The sequence below is a fragment of the Mustelus asterias genome, chromosome 4, assembly GCF_964213995.1.
Source record: "Mustelus asterias chromosome 4, sMusAst1.hap1.1, whole genome shotgun sequence".
Taxonomy (NCBI): Eukaryota; Metazoa; Chordata; class Chondrichthyes; order Carcharhiniformes; family Triakidae; genus Mustelus; species Mustelus asterias.
The window spans coordinates 24,673,262-24,691,748 of record NC_135804.1 but is presented as its reverse complement, the minus strand read 5'-3'; the positions used below and the strand labels follow the sequence as shown (position 1 = coordinate 24,691,748).

Genomic DNA, 18,487 nt, shown 5'->3' with positions numbered 1-18,487 from the left:
TTCATACCTGTCTTGGGCCTGATCTACATGAGCCCAGCTGATTGGAGGAGGGGCAGGGTTCTTCCTCCAAGGCTGGATCTCATTTGCATCTTAGCCAAAAGGCCGAGATGCCGCTTTTAAAAATTGCTTCATATGAATATGAAGCTTAAATGTAACCCAATGGCCTCAACCAAGTGCAGCATCCTCTTCATACTACACTTGATCTTAGCCAAAAGGTCGAGAATTTTTTTACTGTACCTCATGCTTCTGGCAGATATGAAACATTAAAGGAACATTTTCAAATTCACTTCCAGCTCTCCAGTCGAGGTACACTTCACCCTACCACGCTAGATTGAAACTTCCAGTGTCCTTTGACAATCATTCCATTCTGCCCTGGTTTTGCCAAATATGATTTTAAACAGTTAGCGACTCTATGCCGTTCGAGTTATGACAAATGGCACTTATGGCTTTTAGAAATTGACATGCAGTTTCAACTTTATTAAGCCTGTTCGACTTTACGGCACCACCCCAGTGAATAGTTCCTTATGTTCTGCCTTTCATAGCCTGGGAACGACATATTGCTGCTCAGATACTGTATAGAAGTGTCTTTGAAAGTGTAGGCACGATTATATCATGGGAAATAAACCACTGTAAGGCAATTATACTGAAGCAAGATCTCACAAACTTTCGCTCTTAAGTGAAAATAGGGTATCGGACCTTGGCTCTGGGATCAGTCCCCAATTTAGAACAGTGTTCCTGTGGAAAACCCAGTTCTGACTTGTGACATTTCGACTTATAACGTGTTTTTAGGAACCAGTCGTGTCATAAGTCTGCTTGTATCACCAGCAAGGCACATTTTTTAAAACTTCATTTAGGGCATGTGGATGTTGCTAATTAGGCCAGCATTTATTGCCAATCCCTAATTGTACTTAAGAAGCTGCCTTTTTGGACCACGATGTGGAGATGCCGGCGTTGGACGAGGGTAAACACAGTAAGAAGTTTAACAACACCAGGTTAAAGTCCAACAGGTTTATTTGGAATAACCTGTTGGACTTTAACCTGGTGTTGTTAAACTTCTTACTGTTTTTGGACCACTGCAGAGCCTGTGGTGTAGATATACGCACAGTGCTTTTAGGGAGGTAGTTCCAGGATTTTGACCCAAAAACAGTGAAGGAACAATGATTTATTTCCAAGTTAGGATACTGAGTGATGGAGAGAACTTTCAGGTAGTGGTGTTTCCATGTGTCTGCTGCCTTGTCCTCCCAGATGCTGGCTAAAGAGGCTTAGTGAATTCCTTCAGTGCAGCTTGTGGTACACACTGCTGACTGTTTGTTGGTGGTGGAGGGAATGAATGTTTGTGGATGGGGTGCCAATCAAGCAGGCTGTTTTGTCCTGGACAGTCAAGCTTCTTGAGTATTGTTAGAGCTGTATTCATCCAGCAAATGGAGATTATTCCATGACACTCATGACTTGTGCTTTATAAATGGTGGACAGGCTTTGTGACTCAGGAGGTGAGTTATTCACCGCAGGATTCCTAGCGTCTGACCTGCTCTTGTAACACAGCATTTATATAGCTAGCCCAGTTCAATTTATGGTCCATGGTAACCTCCAGGAAGTTGATAGTGGAGTATTCAGTGATGGTAATGCCATTGAATATCAAGTGAAGATGATTAGATTATCTCTTGTTGGAGATGGTCATTGTCTGGCACTTGTGTGGAGCAAATGTTACTTGCCACATGTCAGCCCGCACATGGATATTGTCCAGGTCTTGCTGGCATTTGGATATGAACTGCTTCTGTATTTGAGAAGTGGCAAATGGTGCTGAACCATTGCATAATCATGCACAGCCCCACCTCTGACCTGATGTGATGGAAGGAAGATCATTGATGAAGCAGCTGAAGATTGTTGGGCACTAGGACACAACCCTGAGAAACTCCTGCAATGGTGTTCCGGAACTGCGATTATTGATCTTCAACCACCACAACTATCTTCCTTTGTGTCAGATATGACTCCAACCAGCAGAAGTTTTTCCCCCTGATTTCCATTGGCAATTTTTGCTCGGAACTTTGATGACATACTCGGTCAAATACTGTCTTGATGTCACGAATAGTCGCTTTCACCTCACCTCTGGAGTTCAGCTCTTTTGTCCATGTTTGAATCAAGACTCTAATGAAGTCAGGAGCCGAGTGACTTTGGTGGAACCCAAATTGAGCATCAGTGAGCAGGTTATTGCTAAGCAAGTGCTGCTTGATGATGTCTTTTATCACACTATGACTTTTCTGATGATCAAAAGTAGGCTGATGGGCCAATAATTGGCTGGGTTGGATTAGCCCTGCTTTTTGTGTACAGGACAAACTTGGGGGCAATTTTCCACATCGCTGGGTAGATGCCAATGTTGTAGCTGTATTGGAACAGTTTGACTAGTAGCGTGGCAAATTTTGGAGCACAAGTCTTCAGTACTACTGCTGGAATATTATCAGAGACCATTGCCTTTGCAGTATCCAGTGCCTTCAGCCATTTCTTGATATCACATGGAGTGAATTGTATTGACTGTGGACTGGCATCTGTGATACTGGGGACCTCCAGAGGAGGCCAACATGGATCAACTTAGCACTCATGGCTGAAGATTGTTGTGAATGCTCCAGCTTTATTTTTTGCATGGATGTGCTGGCCTCCTCCATCATCGAGGATGGGGATATTTGTGGACCCTCCTCCTCCAGTGAGGTCTAACTGTCTACCACCATTCAAGACTGGATGTGGCAGGACTGCAAAGTCATCTTGATGACTCCTCTTTCTTTACATCTTCAAGAACCCTGCCTGTTCTGTTCCCTTTCTTTTGGGCAGAAACCAAACTCAAAAGCATCCTGCTTTGTCGTTAACTCAAAAAGGTTCTCCCTGCTTTTCCACAGTACCAGCTTCTTTATTCCTGTGTCCCAGCTGCAACTGCCCTTTTTCATTGAGGTAGTGTGAAATGTGTTAAAACTACCACTCCACCACAATGTATTTCTATTTGAATTCTCTCCACATGGCAACTGAACAATGTAGGCATTTCTCTGAACTGAGGAATTTATCAGGAAAGCTAAATGTAAACCCCTTTCCAGAATTCTCTGTTTTACTTTGGGTTAAAGGCACGTTTCAAAACCTGCTTGTCTTGTCAAGTTCAGTTTTCATGACTATATATAATATGTGAAACTGTTCTAAAATTAATACCTCACATTTAGAGTGGCTAGTTAAACTGTCAATATATCGCCGTTCCTTCGCAGTCGCTGGGTCAAAATCCTGGAATTCCCTCCCTCATGGCATTGTGGATCAACACAGTAAGAAGTTTAACAACACCAGGTTAAAGTCCAACAGGTTTATTTGGTAGCAAAAGCCACACATTGTGGATCAAACCATAGCACCTGGATTGCAGTGAGTCAAGAAGGCAGCTCACCACCACCTTCTCAAGGGCAACTAGGGATGGACAATAAATGCTGGCCAGCCAGCGACAGCCATGTCCCACAAGTGAATAAAAAAGGAATGTAAAAAAATGAAATAAAAACTCCGCTGGTGTGGCAGCATCTGTGGAGAGACAAACAGAATTGATGTTTTGGATCCAGGATGACGTTTTTGGAACTACGTTGGAATGACTAGTTAAGCTGTCAATGTATACAAATTATCACATTTTAGATAAATATAAATTATATTATACGTCTCAATCAGAATTTTAAAATGCATTCAAGATTTCTCCAGCATCAACTTGTATGGTAAATACTTGAAATGCTATTGAAGATTTGGTAAGAAAAGTGTGTTGGACCCAGGATTTTCTAACACACAAATTCATACTCTAGAATAATGTCCAATATTATATATTATTTCTGTAGAGAAATACATATTATCTCAAATCCTTCGCCAATTTCGTATAATTATTGCAGTCTGTATTTGGTCTTGGTTGCAGTTTTGTGAAATAATTAAATTCTGTAATAGTCAAACACTACAAAGGAGACTTGTAGAAAAATATAACATTATTTTGGGCCAATGATTCAGTGAAAGTGTAAATATTTGTAATTTTCATCGTCATTTCTAATTTCCCTACTTTGGCTAAAGGACCAGCTTATGGACATCACGTTTGTGAATATTGTTTCCTGTTTGATCCACCGGGCAGCATGCTCATAGAATCCCTACAGTGCTGAAGGAGGCCATTCGGCCCATCGAGTCTGCACTGACCACAATCTCACCCAGGCCCTATCCCCATAACCCCATGCATTTACCCCACCTAGTCCCCCTGACACTGAGGGACAATTTAGCAGGCCAATCCACCTAACCTGCACATCTTTGGACTCTGGGAGGAAACCAGAGCACCCGGAGGAAACCCATTCAGACACGGGGAGAATATGCAAACTCCACAGACACAAGCCAGGAATCGAACCTGGGCCCCTGATGCTGAGGTAGCAGTGCTGACCACTGTGCCACCCCTTAGAGTGGTGTTGGAGTGATAAAGTAAGAAGGCCCATTCCTTTTATGCTATTCTCCACCAGCTGACTACTCAGACTTTGTTGGAAACTTGATTGGAAATGTTAATGAAATAAAGCCTCTTTCTCAAGAATCTATAATCACAGCTTGAGGGCCAGCAGTATGCTTTGTTTCAACAAATGAGACTAAATATACGATTGAGTTCAGCATTCTATTGTCAAATCATAATTTAGAACGTGTTGAAATTCTTATAGCACCATCATCTTAATTGCTGTAAGAATCTCTCAACACCAGGTTAAAGTCCAACAGGTTTATTTGGTAGCACAAACTTTTGGAGCATTGCCCCTTCATCAGGTGAGTTGATGAAGGGGCAGCGCTCCAAAAACTCGTGCTACCAAATAAACCTATTGGACTTTAACCTGGTATTGTGAGATTATTATTGTGCCTACCCCAGTCCAACGCCGGCATCTCCGCATTATCTTAATTGTTGTTATCAAATTTGTTTGAGGAAATGTGATACTAGCCGTACGCAGAGTCAGTGAAGAAGAGAATCACAAGTGGCAAATTCATTGGTCGTAATTCTCTTCCACTTGGATATCAATGTCTATATTGTTCATACTTTTTTCTAAATAATCAGACATGTCTTTCCTGGTTGTTTCATTCTTTTAATGAAAAACAGAAGCAACTCAATTTCAGCACAAACACAAAATCACACGTAAATTGCGATTCTCTCTGTCCCACAATAACTCTCTATTGCCACAACGAAAGATTCTGCATTGTCGTAATTGACATCTGCTAACAATATTTTGTTAAAAAAAATAGTAAATGTTAGCCCATTTTTTCTTAATTGTTCTGGCATCTTGGCTTTTAGTGCAGCTACATACAGAATTTGGAAAAGTCAACATTATTTTGAGTAGACTATTTAGGATGGCACGCACCATGAAGCAAAAGTTAAAATGAGGCAAGTTTTTTTAACTGCTTTCTGATTTTAGCAATGTAATGTGGAGACCTTGGGGTGGAAAATTATATTTGTGAATGTTTTTGGGTACTGTGACAGATAGGGTTTGTTAGTGCTTTGAGCTCCAAAACAAGTGTACCCCTGGTATGCACGCACATTTGTTGGTGAATCACAATGGGCACCACATTTATGTGGGCATCAGCAAATGTGCAGTGAATGCCCTCTGGAAGTGTGCAGAGGGGGCAAATCATAGAGTGAATCAGTGTGCAATGCTGCACTGATACCAGCACTATCATTTTGAAGTTTGACACTCCAGGCTCTCTTAACTGTGCACAACTAAACATGAGTTGAAGGATCTCCTGTCTGCTCCCTCCTCCCCATACCAAGCCAATACTATTTAAAGGGTTGTTCAGCTGCTTACAGATTAGTTGCTTTGTGATTTCCTCCAGCTGTTAGTATGATTATACAGTTGTTTTGTGCTTTCCTTAATTGTTTCAAGTTGCAAATGTCTGCAGAGAGTGGATGGCAGGTGTTGAAGGACTTCTTGTTGACTCTTCAGGCTTCTGCATAAACCAGTTGCTCCAGACCTTGGAATACGGACCTTGGGCGGCACGGTAGCACAGTGGTTAGCACTGCTGCTTCACAGCTCCAGGGACCTGGGTTCGATTCCCGGCTCGGGTGACTGCCTGTGTGGAGTTTGCGCATTCTCCTCGTGTCTGCGTGGGTTTCCTCCGGGTGCTCCGGTTTCCTCCCACAGTCCAAAGATGTGCGGGTTAGGTTGATTGGCCATTGTAAAATTGCCCCTTAGTGTCCTGAGGTTTGTAGATTAGAGGGATTAGCGGGTAAAAATATGTAGGGATACGGGGGTAGGGCCTGGGTGGGATTGTGGTCGGTGCAGACTCGATGGGCCGAATGGCCTCTTCCTGCACTATAGGGTTTCTATGATTTCTATGATACAGTATGACTCAGAGAATGGACAGTAGCATAGCAGAGCAGGACAAGTTTTAGAAGATCGAGGAAGAGGATTGGGAGAGGGACTCTCTGCAGGTAGCCCTATTATCCCAGGCAGCTCAGGAAGCAATTTACCTGAATTTCAACAAGGAACATTTCAACAGGAACACGCAGCAACTGAAACGTACCACTTGCTACAGCCACAACTACATATTCAGAGCAGGACCAAATTGTCGGTTGCTGTGAAGCTGATTTTTTGCATTTGGGATTGAGATATTGGTGACATCTCATAGAATCATAGAAACCCTACAGTGCAGAAAGGGGCCATTTGGCCCATCGAGTCTGCACCGACCACAATCCCACCCAGGCCCTACCCCCATATCCCAACATATTTACCCAACATATAATCCCTCTAACCTACGCATCTCCGGACACGAAGGGGCAATTTTAGCATGGCCAATCAACCTAACCTGCACATCTTTGGACTGAATCTGGCAATTTGCTATCCGCCGTTGTGTGAGGGAAGTCACTAAAGCTCTATATTCAATGAGTACTAGCTATATTTCATCTCATTTGCCAAAGGGAAGCAGGTAGAATGAGCATGTGTTGCACTAGGATTCCAGGTTTGAGCATTCCGTTGATTCTGTGGATGATGTCACTTTGTGGATACAGTGTGTCAACTTTGCCATGTACCCTGAACTGAAAAGCATTTCACTTAAAAGCCCAGTTGATGTGTGACCAAAGGCAGTAGATCATGCAGGTTGATTCCCAATAAGTAGTCTCACAATACCAGGTTAAAGTCCAACGGGTTTATTTGATGGCACTACCAACCTGTTGGACTTTAACCTGGTGTTGTGAGACTACTTACTGTGCCTGCCCCAGTCCAACGCCGGTAACTCCACATCATGATTCCTAATAAGGGGTGGCATGGTGGCACATGTGGTTAGCACTGCTGCCTCACAGCACCAGTGACCGGGGTTTGATTCCTGGCTTGGGTCACTGTCTGTGTGGAGTTTGCACGTTCTCCCCATGTCTGCTCCGGTTTCCTCCCACAGTCCAAAGATGTGCAGGTTAGGTGGATTGGCCATGCTAAATTGCCCCTTAGTGTCAGGGGGACTAGGTAGGGTAAATACATGAGGTTATGGGGATATGGCCTGGGTGGAATTGTGGTCAGTGCAGACTCGATGGGCCGAATGGCCTCCCCCTGTACTGTAGGGATTCTATGATCCTGGCAGCAGCCATGATGCCATCATTTTACGTCAGCTGCATTTGAGCCATGACGACAAACCAAAGGGTGGCAACAAGGGAGAAGGGTTATCTGCTGACAACATGACTGATGATGCTGCTGTACAATCCATGCTCACAGCTTGCACAAAATGGAAACCATTCTGCCACATTAAATGTGCTAGAGCAGATCTTTGGTGTGTTGAAACAATGATTCTGCTGCCTGAAGGAACACCGTAGTACTTGGCAGAGTTGGTGCCAAGACTCAGGGTGGACTATTGTCTCACCATCATTGGACAGTCCTTGCTCCCAGTTATATAGTAAACAGCTAAGGACCATGAAAAGTAGGGAAAGAAAGAGGAGGATGAACCCTTTCTACTTGGCTGCCCATAGAGAACTCACTAAGTGCAATGACAGGAATGGCAAACCCAATTTCCCATTCATAAACAATACCATACTTTACCTTCACTGTATCACTGACCGTCACAGCATCGGCTTGTGTAACCAGTGCACTGGGCACCCCTGAGTTACAGCTGATATAGCCACATTGAGCTAGGCCACTTCCACACACCTTCATCTCCCTGTCCATATGGAGCCCTCTTTCAAACTGCAACAATCTTAAAAACATTGTCAAATAAAATAGAAGCAACATGCAGAGGTAAGTAATCCCACAACCAACGGATCCAATCAAAACTCTACAGTCCTGCCAAATCCAGTCATGAATAGTGGTAAACAATTAAACAACTGGCTGGACAAGGAGGCTCCACAACCATGATTGGGAAGTCCAGCACAGGAGTGTAAAAGACCAGGCTGAAACATTTGTAACCACCTTCAGCCAAAGTGGATGGTCCATCTCAGTCTCCTCTGGCAGAGCCTACCGTGATAGTTGCTCATACTCAGCCAATTTGATTTCCTCCACGTGATATGAAGGAATGGCCGAAGGCACTGAATATAACAAAGGCTATGGGTCCTGGGAACATATAGCTGGTAGTACTGAATAATTGTGCTCCAGAACGATTTGCACTCCTAGCCAAGCTGTTTTTGTACAGTTAACCACATTACTGGCATCTCACTGACAATATAAAATATTGCCAAGTATGTCCAGTCCATAAAAAGCAGGACAATCCAAACTAGCCAATTACTGCTGTATCAGCCCTCTGTCAATCTTTGGCAATGTGATGGGTCACCAATGACCAGAAATTACCTGGACCAACCACGTAAAACACTGTAACTACTAGCAGGTCAGAAGTTGGGAATCCTGTAGCAAATATCTCGCCTTACTCCCCAAGGCACATGTCTGGAGTGTGATGGAATACTCCCCACTTGCCAAGATGAGTACAACTCCATCACTCAAACTCAACGTCAGCCAGATCACAACTTGATTGACATTTCATTAGTCACCATGAACATTCACTCCCTCCACCACTGGTGAACAGTGGCAGCAGTGTGTACCATCTGCAAGACGTACTGCAGCAACTCGCCAAACTTCCTTTGACAGCATCTTCCAAACCGGTGACCTCTATGACTTAACAGCAGCACTTGCAAGTCCCCCTCCAAGCCTCAACCGTTCTTGGAAATATATCGTTGTTCCTTCACTGTCGCTGGATCAATATCTTGAAACTCCCTCCCTAACACCACTCTGGGTGTACCTACATGACATAGACTGTAGGATTCAAGAAAGCAGCTCACAGCCATCTTCCTGAAGGCAATTAGGGATGAGCAATAAACTCTAGCCTTGTCAGCGATGCCCACATCCCATGAATAGAGAAAAATGCACTGTTTCCAAGTTATTTTGCATTCCAACCATTATCTTGTAAATTGAGTTAGTCTATATATGCCCTGTTCATGAATACAACTCCCACTCACCTGATGAAGGAGCGGCGCTCCGAAAGCTTGTGGCTTGCGCTACCAAATAAACCTGTTGGACTTTAACCTGGTGTTGTGAGATTTCTTACCCAGGTTATTAGGTCTTTGCACTTCATGTATATGTACTCCTGCTCCTTCGACTTCACAGTCTGGAAGGCTTTACCCCTGCTGATTCAGGACTTTTCCATTCCTTGCTCCATGCTAGCCTCCAGTGCCACATCCAAATACCTTGGAGCTTTTTTTTCCAGTTAGATTCTCTTTCAACCTCCAACGCATGTTGCAGCCTCCGTGCACCTCCCCTTTAAGAGGTATAGGCTATCTTTAAACATGCAGAGTACTTTGGATGATCACTCGTGCAATTCTGCTATTCAGGTTTTGCTGTGATTTGATGGTAAATCTGCTTGCTGACCGCTTTGGTTTGTTGTTCTTCTAGTAAACAGTTGATGAGGCAATACATGTTTCTTCTCATTTCTGGATGTTATATGAAAGCTTTGTTTTGTTAGGCTTTTCACCTTCTCCCAATGCAAGTAAAAGCAAATTTGATGAATTTTTATCATACAGTTGCAAAAACAAAACTTTTCCATTCAAAACACTTTTTGAATAATTTCAAATTATTTGAATAGTGTTTTCTACAAAGAAGAATCATGTTCATAATGTGTTGAAAACTATGCTTAGGTGCTTCTATAGAAATTGCAAATTTTTGGCACTTCAATTAAACAAGCAAGTGTGTGAGATGCATTTTAGTTGTAGAATGTCCATTGGTCTGTTGGGTGTTGGGGGATAGTATTAAAGAAAAAGCAAAATATTAACAATCTTGTTGAACAAGAATATAATCAAATGATATCTGCAAGTATAACAAGGGGAGCATGAATTAGTCACATTATATGCTGCAAGATGTCTCACAACACCAGGTTAAAGTCCAACAGGTTTATTTGGAATCATGAGCTTTCAGAGTGCTGCTCCTTCTTCAGGTGAGGAATGAGCAGCGCTCCGAAAGCTTGTGATTCCAAATAAACCTGTTGGACTTTAACCTGGTGTTGTGAGACTTCTTACTGTGCCCACCCCAGTCCAATGCCGGCATCTCCACATCACATTATATGCTGAGGTAGGGTGGATTTATGGTGCAGTGTGGCTATTTGCTAAGATAAATGCATCACAGCATGGTGGAACATGGGTTTCCTCGAAAGCCACCTTAACTGTAAATTCATGGTGTATTCTGAGTTGGTCTTGGGAGAAAAGTCTGCGAGTGCACTTTTACTCGTGTTGGTTCCTTCTGCCAGCAGAGGCGTGTGAACATGTCACCCTCCAACCTCTTCAGTCGTTCGTATGAGAGTATCTGGTGAAATTTATAATGGGAGAGTCAGGTTAAAATCAAAAAATTATTATTTTTTTTCATAGAATTAAACAGCACAGAAGGAAGTTATTCAGTCCATCATGCCCATGTTTTCCTGATGCAGAAGAGTCAGTAAGCAATCAAACAGTTTCTATTTGCTGACTTCTGTATCACTTGAAGCATTTCCAATCGTGTCCTTTGCTTAATTGAGCATATTTAATAACATGAGGAGTTACTACAATATATAATCATTAATCTATCTTTATTTTGAGGTCACGATCTGTAGAATGGAAAATTGTTGAAATGTTTTTCACCATATGAACCTTAAATTATTCTGTCTGGCATTTGATGACTAGATTCTTCGAAGGGAAACAAACTATTGCTTTATTGTAATTAGCTCACATAAATCCCTACCACTTCAAAGATGTGGAGGATTTTAATTTGTGCCAAAATTAATTTATATGAAAATGAGTTTTCTCTTATCAAGAATCTGAAAACCAAGACCTATTCCATACTGGTGTGAAGACCCTTTTTTGATAGTTTGCCAGCATTTCTGTTCTCCATTTATGTTTTTGTAACCTCCTTACTCTGGCTAATTTGACCTCTGGTTTATAGATAAGTCATATCAGCAAATGTTTGCTCCTTTTGGTTTTGAGATTTGAACAATCAAATGAATTTATTGAACAATGGAGGAGCAATTAAATGAATAACAAAGTACATATAGGCTAGCAGTTGATATGCAGATCAAATTCAAGAGCGATAAATAGTCACAATCTAAATGCAAAACTGTTAAATATACAATATTTTTTCTGTGGTTTTTCCCTTTCCAATTGAAGGAAGCGGGTTTAATCGATCTTTGAAGTTTCCAATGGCCTTGATTCAACTCAAGTTGTTCATCAGTTCAGCTCATGAAATTTCCCCTGAACCCAATTGCTGTGACTTAATGCATTTAAATAAATGACAGCGACACATAGTGTCTGCCAGTTATGCAGATAATTGAGCAGATCATATAGCATGGAGTGTTTGACTCCTCCCTCAAACCTTGGAGACAACTGAGTCAGCATTGGAATCAAGAAGAGCTGGGGACATAATTTTGACTGCAGCTACTTTTAAAGTGCTTATTTCTTACGTTAAATGTTAAAGCAATGCCTACAAGAATTTCATTTTCCTTTAATTTATGTTGCAGTGTATAAAGTGGGCGGCACAGTTTGCACTGCTATCTCTCAGCACCAGGGACCTGGGTTCAATTCCTGCCTTGGGTGACTGTCTGTGTGGAGTTTGTGTGTTCTCTCCATGTCTGCATGGCTTCCCTCTGGATGCTCCGGTTTACTCCCACATTCCAAAGGTGTGAAGGTTGGGTTGCTTGGCCATGCTAAATTGCCTTTAGTGTCAGGGGGACGAGCAGGGTAAATACATGAGGTTAAGGGATAGGGTCTGGGTGGGATTTTGCTGGTGCAGGCTCGATGGGCCAAATGGCCGCCTCCTGCATTATGGGGATTCTATAAAAAGTATAAATAACAGTTGTATATTTTATTTGATAATGTATAGACAGTGAGCAAATGCTGCTTCGAGATGTTAAGTTGTGCCACAAGCTGATATCTGGTGACAATTTAGTGTTGCTCATTTTTACTCAACCAATGAAGGAAAATCTGCTGTTGTGCAGCTCCTCTCAGTGACAGTTGGCAGAATGTTGCAGCTTAGAAGAAAGAAGATGTCTGAAGGGGAAAAAATACTCCATCATACAACTTTTTTTGTTTGTGAATTAACCAATACTAGTCGAAGGAAAGTTCCAAAAGGGACAAATTAAAGAACTTAGAAAAACATAAAGACTGATAAACTTTTTAAGGAACTTAATTGTCTTCTGTTTCTCTCCTTAGATCAGACAGACAGAATGGTGGTGCTGTGCCAGGGCCTGTCAATAACGGAGAGAACACAACGAATGGAGTGCTTGATAATGCCCAGAGTAAACAGAAACATGCATCCAGGATATCTTCACACTCAGCAACTTCGAGTGGAATAGGCAAGTATTAATAAAGTATAATTAAGTTTTTAATCTTATGTAGACAATGCAGGTAACTTTCCCCATTGTTGCTGCTTTTAAAGAAAATAATCTTCCTTTGTTAAATAAAGACATATTTCAGATTATCTTTTATTCTTGAAATCTTTCTTGAAAGTAGAATAGCTTTCTTACAGGCAAAAGGGTATATTTTTCTTGTGACCAAATTTTTAAACCATTTATCTATGGTGAATTTTCATGCCTTACCCACCAAATGCATTTCCTGTTTTTCTTGGAACGATATCCATCAATTGTACTTGCAATATACTTTCCGTATTTGTGGAATTTTTGAAGACTTGTTACGGAAAGTAGTTTTGGATGGGCTCTGAAAGAAAATCCAGAAAGTTCCTTGTTCCAGTCCTATTCAGTCGTTCTCCCACAACTCTTTATCCAGTCTTCTCTTCCAGGATATTTTTTGTTTTGAATAATCAGATGAAGGAAACTTTTGTATTTTGTTGAATGCTCTTTCTGAGACCAGGGTGTCCATTGATATTTACTAGAATATAATTTTGGGGTGGAACATGGGAAGCTCATTGGAAACCAATTAGTTCTTTAAGGAGGTGAGAGGTGATGTGTAACTCTCTGACTATGACCACTGACTTACTACCCCAATGTAACAGGAAATAGGTTTTATCCCATTTTGACCAAATCTGCATGAGCTGATTCTCATTAGACAATTAGACTTTTCAGAATTGGGTATTAGGAACAGTCCACATGTTGTTTACTTCACCAATATAGTTCAAGTTTAAAGAATATAATTAAACTTTAATTAAGCATATTGTAGATTAATTTTTAAATGGATGCTGTTGATACCAATGTTGTTCATCTTTATATCGAATGGTTTTATTTCCATTGACAGTGTCAAAACATTTGATTTTTATCAGACTTGAGTTTATGCAAACTTTTTGTTTTACTCCTAAACTGGATTTCCTTCAAGCAACGTTTGAAGCCATAATCTCTGTCATGTCACTTCAGTAAGTCAAAATGCTTTAGATTTAGTCCACATGTGGGGGTAGGGCCTGGGTGGGATTGTGGTCGGTGCAGACTCGATGGGCCGAATGGCCTCCTTCTGCACTGTAGGGTTTCTATGATTCTATGATTGCTGTAAGAATCCATCCAACAAGCAGGTATTTTTGGAAAGGAGCCTTTTTTGGAAAGGGGCAACAGCCCCATCTGAAAATAAAGTAGTGGACTTTATGTAAAAGAGAAAGACTATTAACAACGGAATTGACATGAGGTATGTGATTCTTATTAGTAACCACTAATGCACCTACATATTTTATAATTTGATGACTGTCTGCTTCATAAAATCAGTTTAGACTTGAGTTCTTTAAGTACTTATTCAATTGTGTTTTAATTATTTCGGGTCGCTTTTCTTAACCATCTCTCAATAAATACCATTTACACTGGTTTCATTTTGGGTCTAAAATTCTGAATGGTGCTCAGATTTTCTTTTTATTTATTAAAGTATATAGAAACAAGCCAAAAGTAATACTTAAAATAACATGAAACCAAATGTGGATCCTGCCATAGATTATATGAATGAATGGTTGCAAAAGGATGGCCCGGTGGCACATTGGTTAGTACTGCTGCCACAGCACCAGGAACCCAGGTTCAATTCCATCCTTGGGTGACTGTGTGGATTTGCACATTCTCCCCATGTCTGCATGGGTTTCCTCCAGATGCTCTGGTATTCTCCCACAGTCCAAAGATGTACAAGTTAGGTGCATTTGCCATGCTAAATTGCCCCTTACTGTCCAAAGATGTGTAGGTTAGGAGAATTAATGGGATAAATGTGTGGGGTTATGAGGATAGGGCAGGAGGTGGGCCTAGGTAAGATGCTCTGTTGGAGAGTCAATGAGACTCGACGGGCCAAATGGCCTCCTTCTGTACTGTAGGGATTCTATGATTCTAAACTGCCTTGAATAACCAGCAAAATCTTTTTGGAAAAATTGCTTATTCAACGGGAAGCTCCAAACTCATTCTTTTCAAAATGCATTGTTGCTTTTTGTTGTCATATCAAAATTGATATTAATATCATATTAGAATTTTTTATTCTCACTGATGGTGGTTGGAAGGATTGATAAATAAATCTTAACAATACTGAACATATCTTTAATTATCAGAAGTGATTAAACAATTCATTTCTGCAGGTTTTCTTTCTTTCATGTGGATGTCACTGGCAAGGCCAGCACTTGTTGTCCATCCCTCGCTGCCATTAAATTGAGCGACTTGCTAGGTCATTTCAGAGGGCAGTTAAGAGTCAACCACATTGCTATTTGTCTGGAGTCACATGAAGGCCTAAGGATGGCAGAATTCGTTCCCGAAAGAGCATTAGTGAACCAGATGAATTTTTACATCAATGAAAGTTTCACGGTTAGCATTACAGAGACTAGTTTTCCAATTGAGATTTATTAATTGAATTCAAATTCCACCATCTACCCTGGTGGGATTTGAACCCATGTCCCGAGAGCATTAGGCTGGGACTGCAGATTACTAGTCCAGTGATATAACCACTGTGGCACCATCTGGCCCATTTATTCGGCTGAACTGTTGGAGGTAATGCTAAGGTTTTATTTTGAACAGTCTTCCAATGTGAGTTTATTTTCATATAATTTCAGCAAATGGAGAAACTGCTTCAAATGAAAGTGACAATGACAACTGGAGTAATGGTTTAAACCCTGCCGCTCCACCAGATGTAACACTTCCCTCAGCCTCAGGCACCAACCCTTTGACCACTGGAACTGCAAGTCCCACCAGTTCATCTGCAGTCGGAGAGACATCAGGAACAGCTCCTACCTTGACGGAACAGTCACAGACATTAGCCCAAAACCTTGAAGCACTGCCGCCCGGGTAAGGATGTCGGAAAGTTTTTCATTCAGCCAGCTTTCACATTTTGCCATTCACTGGGAAATAAACAACCTGTCTATTAATAGGTTTGGTCAGTGAATGGAAAAATGTCAGCAGTCATGTTATACTTAGCCAATGGGTGATAAAAGTACTGCAGTATTACTCAGAGGATATGAGGAATTTTAACCAGTTAGATGGTGAATACTGCATTGTATTGTAACAGAGCAGCCTGTCTCCTGAGTAAACAGTTTGTTCACTTTGCTGATTTGGTACTTCATTTTCTTAAATACACTAACGTTTTAAAAAATTGAATCTCGGGCTGTGGGCTTCGCCTACAAAACCATCCTTTATTATCCATCCGTGGTTACTCCTGAAGGGGGGGTAGTAGTGGTCTTTTCAAACTGCTGTGAGAAGTTTGATAAAACGGAGTGACTTGATGAGCCACTTCAGAGGACAGTTAAGAGTCAACCACATTAGTGTGGGATTAGAGTCACCTACCAACCACACTGGGTAAGGGTACAGGTCTCTTTCCCTGAAGGATATTAGTGAAGAAATTAGGTTTTTCAAACAGTACAGTAGCTTCATCAGCCAAAGTTTAACAGCCCCATCACGATCTGTCTCCCGCCAGTAGATGTGATGGGCCATTTAAATTCCTGTTTATTTCAGTGGCAATGTAACATCCCAGCAGATAGGAGGGGATGTATAATTGTGGCCAGGGTATTTTACTAATACCCAGTATGTACTTACAGATATAAAGCATTCATCTATAAAAGTTCCTCAAAGTATTACCAACCGTATTCCAGAGAGGAAATGCTCTTTTTTTTTAACGTCAATCTTGTTCTCTCTGTTATTCCGTAAATTTGAACAGTTCCCTTTAGCTAGAAATGTGGAACGGTCTGTGTTTGAGACTTTGCAGTGGCTTGTATCAAGGAGTCTTTAATGAGCGTGTAAAAGGTAAAAAGATGGTCAAAAGTAGTGTGGGGCTGATTTGAGACCATAAAAGAGATCATCTTATGGAGGCTGAGAGCATGACTGAGGTACTAAAAAAGTCATTTGCACCTGCCTTCACTGGAGAAGATGTACTGCCAATGTCACAAAAAAGGAGCAAGCAAAAAGGAGAAATTTGATAGGATTATAAAAGGTAAAAAACAAACTTAAACGGTTGGCCTCAAAATAGAAATGCCATCTGGTGTGGATAGGGCACATCCTAGGTTGCTAAGAGAAGTAAAGGTGGAAATTGAAGAGGACCTGGCCACAATCCTCCATTCCTCCTTAGATGTGGAAGTGGTGTCAGAGGATTAGACGATTACAAGTGTTATATCCTTGTTCAAAACGGGGGAAAAGGGTAAACACGGCGATTACAGGTCAATCGGCCTAATGTCAGTGGCGGAGAAACTGATTTAAACATTGGATGAGATTTGAACTAATTTAAAATCCATCCACTTACACAGATTGTGCTCATTATCCCTGGACAAAATCAATTGACACTTGGAAATATGTGGATCTATAAACGAAAGCCAGCATGGATTTGTTTAAGGCAAATCACATTTAACTAAATTGATTGAGTTCTTTGAAATATTCAAGAGGGTTGATGAGGGTAGGTCGTTTACAATGTATACGAAAGATATTTGTTAAAAGTACATTGTAATATATATGCCAGCAAAGTTGAAGCTCACAGCATTAAAAAAAATGGGTGGAATTCTCCACTCAGTGCAGAGAGTGCTGGCTGAGGTGAGAAATCCAGCATGCAGCTCTTCAGCTGCACAACCAGTTTTCCTTCCAGATAATCTGGCACTATATGCACAAAATATCTGGAGGTGTGGTCCTTGCCGTCGTGGTGGTGGGGCAGGGCCAAATAGAACTGACAATGCAGGCCACACAGAGATCGGGGCACCTTTTTAAAATGGCGCCCCAATCTTCACTTTAAAAAAAATGCATCCCCTCCACAGATGCAAGGATGCTCCCACACACGCATTCGGGCAACTTCTCACGGATATGGGAAGACCTCCCCCGTCCCACATGCCTGGGGAAACCATCCTCACACATGAGGGGAACTCCCCTCAATGGATCTCCTCAGAGTGCCCACCCTGGCAATGTCTGGGCTTGTCCCCCTCAGGGTTATACTTACCTGTGCATCCTGGCTGGTCTCCTTTCACTGTTTCATATTTTTGAAAAGCAATGTGTGAAGTCACATTGGCAAGGGGGGAATTCTAAATGTGGGGGGGGGACAGTATGGAGGGAAGTCCGCTCATCATATTAAAATTTATTAAAACGTATTGACGTACATCACCAGCGAGGGGCGGGGAAAATTGGAAAAAGCGATCTTTGTCATTGAGAATTTCATTTTCCAATTCTCAGGAGATTTTGTGCCCGCGTCACCATCGTGCTTGGGCAGACGTGGGTGCAAGTTCACATCCTGTGACTGTTTGGATCTGAAATTGGCTAATGGTAGAAAGAAAAAACAGTGGTGAACAGTTAATAAAAACAAATTAGATTTGAAACATTTCACTTGCACCTCTTTCAACTTGGTCTATTGCATTCACTGCTCCCAATGTGGTCTCTATATGGGAGAAACCAAACGCAGACTGGGTGATCGCTATGCTGAGCACTTTCAGTCTGTGCGTGATCAGGACCCTGACCTTCCCACTGCTTGCCTTTTTATCACATGATGCTGCTCCCAAGCCCACATATCAGTCGTTGGCTGCTGCAATGTTCCAGTGAAGATCAACGCAAACTGGGGGAACAGCATCTCATCTTCTGGCTAGGCACGCTACAGCCTTCCGGTCTCAACATCGAATTCAACAGCTTCAGATGATTA

General features: G+C 41.7%; 1 protein-coding gene across 4 annotated transcripts in view; it reads left to right on the top strand.

The window, feature by feature from the left end:
* wwp2 (WW domain containing E3 ubiquitin protein ligase 2) overlaps positions 1-18,487 on the top strand; it is a 207,083-nt gene that overhangs the window by 103,803 nt on the left and 84,793 nt on the right. For 3 of the 4 annotated variants that reach the window (XM_078210656.1, XM_078210653.1, XM_078210654.1), the window contains 2 exons: positions 12,641-12,783; positions 15,441-15,672. In XM_078210656.1, coding sequence (XP_078066782.1) covers positions 12,641-12,783; positions 15,441-15,672 — 375 coding nt within the window. Of the gene's footprint in view, positions 1-12,017; positions 12,109-12,640; positions 12,784-15,440; positions 15,673-18,487 lie in introns of those variants that run through there. The other variant, XM_078210657.1, reaches the window with a different exon arrangement.